The sequence below is a fragment of the Triturus cristatus genome, chromosome 3_1, assembly GCF_964204655.1.
Source record: "Triturus cristatus chromosome 3_1, aTriCri1.1, whole genome shotgun sequence".
Lineage (NCBI taxonomy): Eukaryota > Metazoa > Chordata > Amphibia > Caudata > Salamandridae > Triturus > Triturus cristatus.
In genome coordinates, this window is record NC_140583.1 from 1,180,313,523 (window position 1) to 1,180,328,310 (window position 14,788).

General features: G+C 46.1%; 2 protein-coding genes across 2 annotated transcripts; both read left to right on the forward strand.

The window, feature by feature from the left end:
• The first annotated feature begins 1,684 nt into the window (after positions 1–1,684).
• On the forward strand, positions 1,685–3,240 carry LOC146861734 (uncharacterized). The gene is made up of 2 exons (XM_085646263.1): positions 1,685–2,117; positions 2,426–3,240. The coding sequence occupies exons 1-2, from the start codon at positions 1,685–1,687 to the stop codon at positions 3,238–3,240; spliced, it is 1,248 nt and encodes a 415-aa protein (XP_085502389.1).
• Positions 3,241–11,911: 8,671 nt separating this feature from the next.
• On the forward strand, positions 11,912–13,467 carry LOC146861735 (uncharacterized). Its single transcript, XM_085646264.1, has 2 exons — positions 11,912–12,344; positions 12,653–13,467. Exons 1-2 carry the CDS (start codon positions 11,912–11,914, stop codon positions 13,465–13,467), a joined length of 1,248 nt encoding a protein of 415 aa, XP_085502390.1.
• The last annotated feature ends 1,321 nt before the right edge of the window (positions 13,468–14,788 follow it).

The following is a 14,788-nucleotide window of genomic DNA, read 5'->3' on the forward strand; positions in this document are numbered from 1 at the left end:
AGTAAGAGTCTAAGACCTTAACCATTAGGCCAGAATAAGAGTCTAAGACCTTAACTATTAGACCAGAGTGACTCTTTACCAGTTCACCAAGGACATTAAAAGACCAGGGATTGAACACCTAATCTTCAGAGTAAGAGTCTAAGACCATAAACATTAGGCCAGAGTAAGAGTCTAAGACCTTAACCATTAGGCCAGAGTAAGAGTCTAAGACCTTAACTATTAGACCAGAGTGACTCTTTACCAGTTGGCAGATGACATTGAAAGACCAGGGATTGAACACCTAATCTTCAGAGTAAGAGTCTAAAACCATAAACATTAGGCCAGAGTAAGAGTCTAAGACCTTAACCATTAGGCAAGAGTAAGAGTCTAAGACCTTAACCATTAGGCCAGAGTAAGAGTCTAAGACCTGAACCATTAGGCCAGAGTAAGAGTCTAAGACCTTAACCATTAGGCCAGAGTAAGAGTCTAAGACCTTATCCATCAGGCCAGAGTGACTCTTTACCAGTTGGCCAAGGACATTCAAACACCACTGATTGAACACCTAATCTTCAGAGTAAGAGTTTAAGACCTTAACAATTAGGCCAGAGTAAGAGTCTAAGACCTTAACCATTAGGCCAGAGTAAGAGTCTAAGACTTTAACCATTAGTCCAGAGTAAGAGTCTAAGACCTTAACCATTAGGCCAGAGTAAGAGTCTAAGACCTTAACCATTAGGCCAGAGTAAGAGTCTTAGACCTTAACCATTATGCCAGAGTAAGAGTCTAAGACCTAAACCATTAGGCCAGAGTAAGAGTCTAAGACCTTAATGATTAGGCCAGACTAAGACTCTAAGACCTTACCCATTAGGCCAGAGTAAGAGTCTAAAACCTTAACCATTAGGCCAGGGTATATCTTTACCAGTTGGCCAAGGACATTGAAAGACCAGGGATTGAACACCTAATCTTCAGAGTAAGAATCTAAGACCTTAACCATTAGGCCAGAGTAAGAGTCTAAGACCTTAACCATTAGGCCAGAATAAGAGTCTAAGACCTTAACTATTAGACCAGAGTGACTCTTTACCAGTTCACCAAGGACATTAAAAGACCAGGGATTGAACACCTAATCTTCAGAGTAAGAGTCTAAGACCATAAACATTAGGCCAGAGTAAGAGTCTAAGACCTTAACCATTAGGCCAGAGTAAGAGTCTAAGACCTTAACTATTAGACCAGAGTGACTCTTTACCAGTTGGCAGATGACATTGAAAGACCAGGGATTGAACACCTAATCTTCAGAGTAAGAGTCTAAAACCATAAACATTAGGCCAGAGTAAGAGTCTAAGACCTTAACCATTAGGCCAGAGTAAGAGTCTAGGGGGCATATGTATCAAACTCCCCTTTAGCGAATCTCAAATTGCGAGAATTTGCGATTCGCAAAATCAGATTCGCTAAACGGGATGTATAAAATAAATCGCTAATCATTTGCGATTCCTTAAAAATCGCAAATAATTCGCAGAATCCCGTATTGCGATTTCTTAATAGCGAAATTCGCTAAATAAGAAATCGCAAAAACGGGAATCTGCAAGCCTGGTGCAGGCTGATGACATCACAAACAGGAAACTGTAGTGATTGCCTGCACCTGCTCACCTGAGCCACACCCAGAGGCTGCTTGTGGAGTGTGAGGAGGCTTTCCTGGAGACAGCAACCAGCAATGGATCCCAAACAAAACCAGCAGGGCAAAGATGCAGAAAAAAGAAAGAGAAAACACAAGTTTTCAGAAAAGGAGCAGGAGGTCCTCATTGAGGAGATGGTCTGCAGCCATGAGCTCCTGTTTGGGAAGAAGGCACTCAAAGTCCCAGAGGCCAGGAAGAGGAAAATCTGGCTGGAAATACAGAGCAAGGTGAATGCTGTTGGAGTCACCACACGCACCATCGAGGAGCTGCGCAAGCGGTGGTATGATATGCGCCAGAGGTCCAAGGAGAGGGTGGCAGCCAGACTCAAGGATGCCAGTCAGACTGGAGGAGGACCATCCACTGCAGAGCAGCCAACCCCCCATGAGGAGCTTGTGGAGTCAACCCTCCTGCCTGAGAGCGTTGGTGGTGTGGCTGCAATCGACAGCTCCGACCCCTCATCCAGCAGACAAGGTAAGATGCATGCCAAATCACCCTGCACTCCTCCCCATCCCTTGCACACTCCCCCAAATGCGCATAGTTAACTCCCAACATGCCAATCCAGCCCAGGTCTTACAGCACACCCAGCAATGCATCATGGTACTCGTAGTACTGTGTCTGACTGTGTGTCCATGACACCATCACAAGTAAATGCAACATATGTGTTTTGGGGATCATTGAATAGAAATGTGTCAGAGATTAGCCGTCAAAGATTTGTAACTTTATTGAGTGCCACATGCAGACAGTAACACAAACTCATATAGTCCCCTTTACATCCACAGCACACGCCATGCCACAAGAAGACAGCGCTGAGGGAGAGGAGCCTGCAGACCCTGCGGACTCCAGCGATGAGACAGAGCAGCAGCCAATTCAGCGCAGGAAGCGCGCACATGTGCCCCCACTGCCTCCATTTGAGGATGAAGTCCCAGCAACAGGCGATGACACCGACAGGAGAGAGGGGAGTCAGGGTGTGACAGACATGCCCCGTCATGACGCACCAACACCAAGGCAAAGGGAACAGGCCATTTCCAGGTCAAGGCCCAGGAGCAGCACTGCAACAGAAGGAGAAGGCACCGTGTTCTCCGGCTTGGAACAGTGCATGTTGCAGGAACAGCGCCTGCAAAGCAAGGCAATGCGGTCAATGAATCGCCAGCTAGGCCGCCTACATCAGGACAATCGCAACATGGTAGCGGCAATACGAGAGCTCTGTGCCACTTTGAGGGACACCCAAGCTGCCAATGACAGGGCTGGACGACGTGCCAATGCACGGCTACACAATTATACCAAGGCAGTCAACCGCCTCTGCACCACCACCAGCGCACTCACACGCAGAAGCGTAACCATGCAGGTGGACATGGCACATTGCTGCCAGGACATAGCGCGAGGGCTGGCGCAGGTGACCACTGCTGTGGAACAGCTGCAGACAGCCAATGCAGGTGGCAGCGCACTAATGGCCTCTGCTGAGAGTGAGGACACATCGAGTCGCAGCAGCATCACTCCAACCTTGCCAGGTGAAAGACGCCGCAGTGGCAGACAGGTAGCAGGCCAAGGGCGCACCATGGGGGTCAACCACCCTGGACGGCACCGACGGAGGTGATCATCTGCGGGGACACTGACTGCAACACGGGTGCATTAACCCGCAAAAGGCTGTTTGCCCTATTTCTTGTGCCTTCTCTGCACTGTGTGTACAACATGTGCTGGGGACAATTACATTTTCTTTCATGTTAAGTGTGATTAAACACTTGACACATCATCAGGCTTTGTAGTCTCATTTCCTCAATACTCACCTAAAAGTAGTTTTGTGTGATCTCAGTCCGTCTCTGGCGTCCAGCAGCTGCCCCAACTCCTGGTGCTGGTCTGGCAGGGGGAGCAGGGCGCTCGTCATCCGATGTGTCTGTATCGGTCACATCAATTGTGGTGCCTTTCCTCATTGCCATGTTGTGTAGCATTGCACAGCTTGCCACGATTTTACAGCAGGTCTCAGGGCTGTATTGCAGTGCGCCTCCACTCTTATGCAGGCACCGGAAGCGGCTCTTCAGGATTCCGAAGGTTCGCTCAATGACACAGCGTGTAGATCTGTGTGCCCTGTTGTAGCTCCTCTCACTTGCATTTGCAGGATCCAGGTATGGGGTCAGGATGAAGTCGCGCACTGCATAGGCACTGTCACCTGCATGGAAAAAAACACAATAGGTGAGTCAATGTCCCCCCCCTCAACTGATGTAGTGGATGTATTGATGTGTGCAATGTATTTACCGAGCAGGTACCCCTCCCCAAACTCTCCAGCACTCAGACGTCTGTGTATTCCACTGTGTCGGAAGATGAAGGACTCATGTGTACTGCCGGGGTATTTGGCTACGATGTCGGTGATGTGATACTTAGCGTTGCACACAATCTGTATGTTGAGGGAATGGTAGCATTTCCGATTCCTGTAGACATATTCAGTTTCTGCTGGGGGTGTGATGGCCACATGGGTCCCGTCAATGCAGCCGATGACGTGGGGGAAACGTGCAATCTGGTAGAAGTCCAGTATCGTTTGTTGTAATGCCTGTTGGGTGGTGGGGAAGTAAATGTGATGTGGGAGCCTCAGTAGCATTGCATCTAGGAAGGCATGGAAGAAGCGCGAAAGTGCACTCTGTGACACACCACCAACCTCCGCTATGACCCGTTGAAAACTCCCTGACGCGAGGAGGTGCAGGGAGCACAGGACCTGCACATGTGTGGGAATTGTTTGTGTCCTGCGAGTAGGGTGCTCCAAGTGGGGTTTCAGCTCCTCAATCAGGTCCATTATGGTCTGTGGGTGCAGTCTGTACTTGTCATAGATCTCCTCTTCAGTGTTCTGTAACAGGGTGATGCGCAGCCTGAAGATACGTTCCTGTCTCATTCTCCTGTGTGCAAGGGCCCGAATACGCAGCCTCCTGGCTATCACGTACATTGCAGCCATTGTGGGTGTGTTTGTTGCATTGTGGGCTGGTTTTTGTACCTTGCACCAGTTTACCACCTGCAAGCAATTGGTGTTAATTGCGATTTCTTAATTAGCGAATTTCGTGAAATCGCAATTGGCGATTTTTTCATACATGTGTTTGCGATTTCTTAGCTAGCGATTTCTTGTTAGCGATATTCGCAACGCTAAGGAATCGCAAATTAGGTATTCGCTAGGAAATTCGCAGTTTTCTTGTTTCGCAGCCTAAGAAATCGCTAATTTAGCGATTTCTTATTTTTCAGTTTGGAAATGTGTCATACATATGAAATAGCGAAAAATCAGTCGCAAACGCTGTTTTTTGCGATTCGCAGCGTTTGCGACTAATTTTTGCTTTCATACATATGCCCCTAGGACCTTAACCATTAGGCCAGAGTAAGAGTCTAAGACCTGAACCATTAGGCCAGAGTAAGAGTCTAAGACCTTAGCCATTAGGCCAGAGTAAGAGTCTAAGACCTCAACCATTAGGCCAGAGTAAGAGTCTAAGACCTTAACTATTAGACCAGAGTGACTCTTTACCAGTTGGCCAAGGACATTGAAAGACCAGGGATTGAACACCTAATCTTTAGAGTAAGAGTCTAAGACCATAAACATTAGGCCAGAGTAAGAGTCTAAGACCTTAACCATTAGGCCAGAGTAAGAGTCTAAGACCTTAACCATTAGGCCAGAGTAAGAGTCTAAGACCTGAACCATTAGGCCAGAGTAACAGTCTAAGACCCTAATCATTAGGCCAGAGTAAGAGTCTAAGACCTTAACCATTAGGCCAGAGTAAGAGTCTAAGACCTTAACTATTAGACCAGAGTGACTCTTCACCAGTTGGCCAAAGACATTGAAAGACCAGGGATTGAACACCTAATCTTCAGAGTAAGAGTCTAAGACCATAAACATTAGGCCAGAGTAAGAGTCTAAGACCTTAACCATTAGGCCAGAGTAAGAGTCTAAGACCTTAACCATTAGGCCAGAGTAAGAGTCTAAGACCTGAACCATTAGGCCAGAGTAAGAGTCTAAGACCCTAACCATTAGGCCAGAGTAAGAGTCTAAGACCTTAACCATTAGGCCAGAGTAAGAGTCTAAGACCTGAACCATTAGGCCAGAGTAACAGTCTAAGACCCTAATCATTAGGCCAGAGTAAGAGTCTAAGACCTTAACCATTAGGCCAGAGTAAGAGTCTAAGACCTTAACCATTAGGCCAGAGTAAGAGTCTAAGACCTTAACTATTAGACCAGAGTGACTCTTTACCAGTTGGCCAAGGACATTGAAAGACCAGGGATTGAACACCTAATCTTTAGAGTAAGAGTCTAAGACCATAAACATTAGGCCAGAGTAAGAGTCTAAGACCTTAACCATTAGGCCAGAGTAAGAGTCTAAGACCTTAACCATTAGGCCAGAGTAAGAGTCTAAGACCTGAACCATTAGGCCAGAGTAACAGTCTAAGACCCTAATCATTAGGCCAGAGTAAGAGTCTAAGACCTTAACCATTAGGCCAGAGTAAGAGTCTAAGACCTTAACCATTAGGCCAGAGTAAGAGTCTAAGACCTTATCCATTAGGCCAGAGTGACTCTTTACCAGTTGGCCAAAGACATTCAAACACCACTGATTGAACTCCTAATCTTCAGAGTAAGAGTCTAAGACCTTAACAATTAGGCCAGAGTAAGAGTCTAAGACCTTAACCATTAGGCCAGAGTAAGAGTCTAAGACATTAACCATTAGGCCAGAGTAAGAGTCTAAGACTTTAAACATTAGTCCAGAGTAAGAGTCTAAGACCTTAACCATTAGGCCAGAGTAAGAGTCTAAGACCTTAACCATTAGGCCAGAGTAAGAGTCTTAGACCTTAACCATTATGCCAGAGTAAGAGTCTAAGACCTAAACCATTAGGCCAGAGAAAGAGTCTAAGACCTTAATGATTAGGCCAGAGTAAGACTCTAAGACCTTACCCATTAGGCCAGAGTAAGAGTCTAAGACCTTAACCATTAGGCCAGAGTAAGAGTCTAAGACCTTAACCATTAGGCCAGAGTAAGAGTCTTAGACCTTAACCAATAGGCCAGAGTAAGTGTCTAAGACCTTAACCATTAGGCCAGAGTAAGAGTGTAAGACCTTAACCATTAGGCCAGAGTAAGAGTCTTAGACCTTAACCATTAGGCCAGAGTAAGAGTCTAAGACCTAAATCATTAGGCCAGAGTAAGAGTATACGACCTTAACGATAAGGCCAGAGTAAGACTCTAAGACCTTAACCATTAGGCCAGAGTAAGAGTCTAAGACCTTAACCATTAGGCCAGAGTAAGAGTCTAAGACCTTAACCATTAGACTACAGTAAGAGTCTAAGACCATAAACATTAGGCCAGACTAAGAGTCGAGGACCTTAACCATTAGGCCAGAGTAAGAGTCTAAGACCTTAACTATTAGACCAGAGTGACTCTTCACCAGTTGGCCAAGGACATTGAAAGACCAGGGATTGAACACCTAATCTTCAGAGTAAGAGTCTAAGACCATAAACATTAGGCCAGAGTAAGAGTCTAAGACCTTAACCATTAGGCCAGAGTAAGAGTCTAAGACCTTAACCATTAGGCCAGAGTAAGAGTCTAAGACCTGAACCATTAGGCCAGAGTAAGAGTCTAAGACCCTAACCATTAGGCCAGAGTAAGAGTCTAAGACCTTAACCATTAGGCCAGAGTAAGAGTCTAAGACCTTAACCATTAGGCCAGAGTAAGAGTCTAAGACCTTATCCATTAGGCCAGAGTGACTCTTTACCAGTTGGCCAAGGACATTCAAACACCACTGATTGAACACCTAATCTTCAGAGTAAGAGTCTAAGACCTTAACAATTAGGCCAGAGTAAGAGTCTAAGACCTTAACCATTAGGCCAGAGTAAGAGTCTAAGACATTAACCATTAGGCCAGAGTAAGAGTCTAAGACTTTAAACATTAGTCCAGAGTAAGAGTCTAAGAGCTTAACCATTAGGCCAGAGTAAGAGTCTAAGACCTTAACCATTAGGCCAGAGTAAGAGTCTTAGACCTTAACCATTATGCCAGAGTAAGAGTCTAAGACCTAAACCATTAGGCCAGAGTAAGAGTCTAAGACCTTAATGATTAGGCCAGAGTAAGACTCTAAGACCTTACCCATTAGACCAGAGTAAGAGTCTAAGACCTTAACCATTAGGCCAGAGTAAGAGTCTAAGTCCTTAACCATTAGGCCAGAGTAAGTGTCTTAGACCTTAACCATTAGGCCAGAGTAAGTGTCTAAGACCTTAACCATTAGGCCAGAGTAAGAGTCTAAGACCTTAACCATTAGGCCAGAGTAAGAGTCTTAGACCTTAACCATTAGGCCAGAGTAAGAGTCTAAGACCTAAATCATTAGGCCAGAGTAAGAGTATAAGACCTTAACGATAAGGCCAGAGTAAGACTCTAAGACCTTAACCATTAGGCCAGAGTAAGAGTCTAAGACCTTAACCATTAGGCCAGAGTAAGAGTCTAAGACCTTAACCGTTAGACTACAGTAAGAGTCTAAGACCTTAAACATTAGGCCAGACTAAGAGTCGAGGACCTTAACCATTAGGCCAGAGTAAGAGTCTAAGACCTTAACCATTAGGCCAGAGTAAGAGTCTAAAACCTTAACCATTAGGCCAGAGTGTATCTTTACCAGTTGGCCAAGGACATTGAAAGACCAGGGATTGAACACCTAATCTTCAGAGTTAGAGTCTAAGACCTTATCCATTAGGCCAGAGTAAGAGTCTAAGACCTTAACCATTAGGCCAGAGTAAGAGAAAAGACCTTAACCATTAGGCCAGAGTGACTATTTACCAGTTGGCCAAGGACATTAAAACACCAGTGATTGAACACCTAATCTTCAGAGTAAGAATCTAAGACCTTAACCATTAGGCCAGAGTAATAGTCTAAGACCTTAACCATTAGGCCAGAATAAGAGTCTAAGACCTTAACTATTAGGCCAGAGTCACTCTTTACCAGTTAGCCAAGGACATTGAAAGACCAGGGATTGAACACCTAATCTTCAGAGTAAGAGTCTAAGACCTTAACCATTAGGCCAGTAAGAGTCTTAGACCTTAACCATTAGGCCAGAGTAAGAGTCTAAGAACTTAACCATTAGGCCAGAGTGACTCTTTACCAGTTGGCCAAGGAAATTGAAAGACCAAGGATTGAACACCTAATCTTCAGAGAAATAGTCTAAAACCTTAACCATTAGGCCAGAGTAAGAGTCTAAGACTTTAACCATTAGGCTAGAGTAAGAGTTTAAGACCTTAACCATTATGTCAGAGTGATTCTTTACCAGTTGGCCAAGGACATTGAAAGACCAGGGATTGAACACCTAATCTTCAGAGTAAGAGTCTAAGACCTTGAACATTAGGCCAGAGTAAGAGTCTAAGACCTTAACCATTAGGCAAGAGTAAGAGTCTAAGACCTTAACCCTTAGGCCAGAGTAAGAGTCTAAGACCTTAACCATTAGGCCAGAGTAAGAGTCTAAGACCTTAACTATTAGGCCAGAGTAAGAGTCTAAGACCTTAGCCATTAGGCCAGAGTAAGAGTCTAAGACCTTAACCATTAGGCCAGAGTAAGAGTCTAAGACCTAAACCATTAGGCCAGAGTAAGAGTCTAAGACCTTAACGATAAGGCCAGAGTAAGACTCTAAGACCTTAACCAGTAGGCCAGAGTAAGAGTCTAAGACCTTAACCATTAGACCAGAGTAAGAGTCTAAGACATTAACCATAAGACTACAGTAAGAGTCTAAGACCTTAAACATTAGGCCAGACTAAGAGTCGAGGACCTTAACCATTAGGCCAGACTAAGAGTCTAAGACCTTAACCATTAGGACAGAGTAAGAGTCTAAGACCTTAACCATTAGGCCAGAGTAAGAGAAAAGACCTTAACCATTAGGCCAGAGTGACTCTTTACCAGTTGGCCAAGGACATTGAAAGACCAAGGATTGAACACCTAATCTTCAGAGTAAGAATCTAAGACCTTAACCATTAGGCCAGAGTAAGAGTCTAAGACCTTAACCATTTGGCCAGAATAAGAGTGTAAGACCTTAATTATTAGACCAGAGTGACTCTTTACCAGTGGGCCAAGGACATTGAAAGACCACTGATTGAACACCTAATCTTCAGAGTAAGAGTCTAAGACCATAAACATTAGGCCAGAGTAAGAGTCTAAGACCTTAACCATTAGGCCAGAGTAAGAGTCTAAGACCTTAACTATTAGACCAGAGTGACTCTTTACCAGTTGGCCAAGGACATTGAAAGACCAGGGATTGAACACCTAATCTTCAGAGTAAGAGTCTAAGACTACAAACATTAGGCCAGAGTAAGAGTCTAAGACCTTAACCATTGGGCCAGAGTAAGAGTCTAAGACCTTAACCATTAGGCCAGAGTAAGAGTCTAAGACCTAAATCATTAGGCCAGAGTAAGAGTATAAGACCTTAATGATAAGGCCAGAGTAAGACTCTAAGACCTTAACCATTAGGCCAGAGTAAGAGTCTAAGACCTTAACCATTAGGCCAGAGTAAGTGTCTAAGACCTTAACCGTTAGACTACAGTAAGAGTCTAAGACCTGAAACATTAGGCCAGACTAAGAGTCGAGGACCTTAACCATTAGGCCAGAGTAAGAGTCTAAGACCTTAACCATTAGGCCAGAGTAAGAGTCTAAAACCTTAACCATTAGGCCAGAGTGTATCTTTACCAGTTGGCCAAGGACATTGAAAGACCAGGGATTGAACACCTAATCTTCAGAGTTAGAGTCTAAGACCTTAACCATTAGGCCAGAGTAAGAGTCTAAGACCTTAACCATTAGGCCAGAGTAAGAGAAAATACCTTAACCATTAGGCCAGAGTGACTCTTTACCAGTTGGCCAAGGACATTGAAAGACCAGGGATTGAACACCTAATCTTCAGAGTTAGAGTCTAAGACCTTAACCATTAGGCCAGAGTAAGAGTCTAAGACCTTAACCATTAGGCAAGAGTAAAAGTCTAAGACCTTAACCATTAGGCCAGAGTAAGAGTCTAAGACCTGAACCATTAGGCCAGAGTAAGAGTCTAAGACCTTAACCATTAGGCCAGAGTAAGAGTCTAAGACCTTATCCATCAGGCCAGAGTGACTCTTTACCAGTTGGCCAAGGACATTCAAACACCACTGATTGAACACCTAATCTTCAGAGTAAGAGTTTAAGACCTTAACAATTAGGCCAGAGTAAGAGTCTAAGACCTTAACCATTAGGCCAGAGTAAGAGTCTAAGACTTTAACCATTAGTCCAGAGTAAGAGTCTAAGACCTTAACCATTAGGCCAGAGTAAGAGTCTAAGACCTTAACCATTAGGCCAGAGTAAGAGTCTTAGACCTTAACCATTATGCCAGAGTAAGAGTCTAAGACCTAAACCATTAGGCCAGAGTAAGAGTCTAAGACCTTAATGATTAGGCCAGACTAAGACTCTAAGACCTTACCCATTAGGCCAGAGTAAGAGTCTAAAACCTTAACCATTAGGCCAGGGTGTATCTTTACCAGTTGGCCAAGGACATTGAAAGACCAGGGATTGAACACCTAATCTTCAGAGTAAGAATCTAAGACCTTAACCATTAGGCCAGAGTAAGAGTCTAAGACCTTAACCATTAGGCCAGAATAAGAGTCTAAGACCTTAACTATTAGACCAGAGTGACTCTTTACCAGTTCACCAAGGACATTAAAAGACCAGGGATTGAACACCTAATCTTCAGAGTAAGAGTCTAAGACCATAAACATTAGGCCAGAGTAAGAGTCTAAGACCTTAACCATTAGGCCAGAGTAAGAGTCTAAGACCTTAACTATTAGACCAGAGTGACTCTTTACCAGTTGGCAGATGACATTGAAAGACCAGGGATTGAACACCTAATCTTCAGAGTAAGAGTCTAAAACCATAAACATTAGGCCTGAGTAAGAGTCTAAGACCTTAACCATTAGGCCAGAGTAAGAGTCTAGGGGGCATATGTATCAAACTCCCCTTTAGCGAATCTCAAATTGCGAGAATTTGCGATTCGCAAAATCAGATTCGCTAAACGGGATGTATAAAATAAATCGCTAATCATTTGCGATTCCTTAAAAATCGCAAATAATTCGCAGAATCCCGTATTGCGATTTCTTAATAGCGAAATTCGCTAAATAAGAAATCGCAAAAACGGGAATCTGCAAGCCTGGTGCAGGCTGATGACATCACAAACAGGAAACTGTAGTGATTGCCTGCACCTGCTCACCTGAGCCACACCCAGAGGCTGCTTGTGGAGTGTGAGGAGGCTTTCCTGGAGACAGCAACCAGCAATGGATCCCAAACAAAACCAGCAGGGCAAAGATGCAGAAAAAAGAAAGAGAAAACACAAGTTTTCAGAAAAGGAGCAGGAGGTCCTCATTGAGGAGATGGTCTGCAGCCATGAGCTCCTGTTTGGGAAGAAGGCACTCAAAGTCCCAGAGGCCAGGAAGAGGAAAATCTGGCTGGAAATACAGAGCAAGGTGAATGCTGTTGGAGTCACCACACGCACCATCGAGGAGCTGCGCAAGCGGTGGTATGATATGCGCCAGAGGTCCAAGGAGAGGGTGGCAGCCAGACTCAAGGATGCCAGTCAGACTGGAGGAGGACCATCCACTGCAGAGCAGCCAACCCCCCATGAGGAGCTTGTGGAGTCAACCCTCCTGCCTGAGAGCGTTGGTGGTGTGGCTGCAATCGACAGCTCCGACCCCTCATCCAGCAGACAAGGTAAGATGCATGCCAAATCACCCTGCACTCCTCCCCATCCCTTGCACACTCCCCCAAATGTGCATAGTTAACTCCCAACATGCCAATCCAGCCCAGGTCTTACAGCACACCCAGCAATGCATCATGGTACTCGTAGTACTGTGTCTGACTGTGTGTCCATGACACCATCACAAGTAAATGCAACATATGTGTTTTGGGGATCATTGAATAGAAATGTGTCAGAGATTAGCCGTCAAAGATTTGTAACTTTATTGAGTGCCACATGCAGACAGTAACACAAACTCATATAGTCCCCTTTACATCCACAGCACACGCCATGCCACAAGAAGACAGCGCTGAGGGAGAGGAGCCTGCAGACCCTGCGGACTCCAGCGATGAGACAGAGCAGCAGCCAATTCAGCGCAGGAAGCGCGCACATGTGCCCCCACTGCCTCCATTTGAGGATGAAGTCCCAGCAACAGGCGATGACACCGACAGGAGAGAGGGGAGTCAGGGTGTGACAGACATGCCCCGTCATGACGCACCAACACCAAGGCAAAGGGAACAGGCCATTTCCAGGTCAAGGCCCAGGAGCAGCACTGCAACAGAAGGAGAAGGCACCGTGTTCTCCGGCTTGGAACAGTGCATGTTGCAGGAACAGCGCCTGCAAAGCAAGGCAATGCGGTCAATGAATCGCCAGCTAGGCCGCCTACATCAGGACAATCGCAACATGGTAGCGGCAATACGAGAGCTCTGTGCCACTTTGAGGGACACCCAAGCTGCCAATGACAGGGCTGGACGACGTGCCAATGCACGGCTACACAATTATACCAAGGCAGTCAACCGCCTCTGCACCACCACCAGCGCACTCACACGCAGAAGCGTAACCATGCAGGTGGACATGGCACATTGCTGCCAGGACATAGCGCGAGGGCTGGCGCAGGTGACCACTGCTGTGGAACAGCTGCAGACAGCCAATGCAGGTGGCAGCGCACTAATGGCCTCTGCTGAGAGTGAGGACACATCGAGTCGCAGCAGCATCACTCCAACCTTGCCAGGTGAAAGACGCCGCAGTGGCAGACAGGTAGCAGGCCAAGGGCGCACCATGGGGGTCAACCACCCTGGACGGCACCGACGGAGGTGATCATCTGCGGGGACACTGACTGCAACACGGGTGCATTAACCCGCAAAAGGCTGTTTGCCCTATTTCTTGTGCCTTCTCTGCACTGTGTGTACAACATGTGCTGGGGACAATTACATTTTCTTTCATGTTAAGTGTGATTAAACACTTGACACATCATCAGGCTTTGTAGTCTCATTTCCTCAATACTCACCTAAAAGTAGTTTTGTGTGATCTCAGTCCGTCTCTGGCGTTCAGCAGCTGCCCCAACTCCTGGTGCTGGTCTGGCAGGGGGAGCAGGGCGCTCGTCATCCGATGTGTCTGTATCGGTCACATCAATTGTGGTGCCTTTCCTCATTGCCATGTTGTGTAGCATTGCACAGCTTGCCACGATTTTACAGCAGGTCTCAGGGCTGTATTGCAGTGCGCCTCCACTCTTATGCAGGCACCGGAAGCGGCTCTTCAGGATTCCGAAGGTTCGCTCAATGACACAGCGTGTAGATCTGTGTGCCCTGTTGTAGCTCCTCTCACTTGCATTTGCAGGATCCAGGTATGGGGTCAGGATGAAGTCGCGCACTGCATAGGCACTGTCACCTGCATGGAAAAAAACACAATAGGTGAGTCAATGTCCCCCCCCTCAACTGATGTAGTGGATGTATTGATGTGTGCAATGTATTTACCGAGCAGGTACCCCTCCCCAAACTCTCCAGCACTCAGACGTCTGTGTATTCCACTGTGTCGGAAGATGAAGGAGTCATGTGTACTGCCGGGGTATTTGGCTACGATGTCGGTGATGTGATACTTAGCGTTGCACACAATCTGTATGTTGAGGGAATGGTAGCATTTCCGATTCCTGTAGACATATTCAGTTTCTGCTGGGGGTGTGATGGCCACATGGGTCCCGTCAATGCAGCCGATGACGTGGGGGAAACGTGCAATCTGGTAGAAGTCCAGTATCGTTTGTTGTAATGCCTGTTGGGTGGTGGGGAAGTAAATGTGATGTGGGAGCCTCAGTAGCATTGCATCTAGGAAGGCATGGAAGAAGCGCGAAAGTGCACTCTGTGACACACCACCAACCTCCGCTATGACCCGTTGAAAACTCCCTGACGCGAGGAAGTGCAGGGAGCACAGGACCTGCACATGTGTGGGAATTGTTTGTGTCCTGCGAGTAGGGTGCTCCAAGTGGGGTTTCAGCTCCTCAATCAGGTCCATTATGGTCTGTGGGTGCAGTCTGTACTTGTCATAGATCTCCTCTTCAGTGTTCTGTAACAGGGTGATGCGCAGCCTGAAGATACGTTCCTGTCTCATTCTCCTGTGTGCAAGGGCCCGAATACGCAGCCTCCTG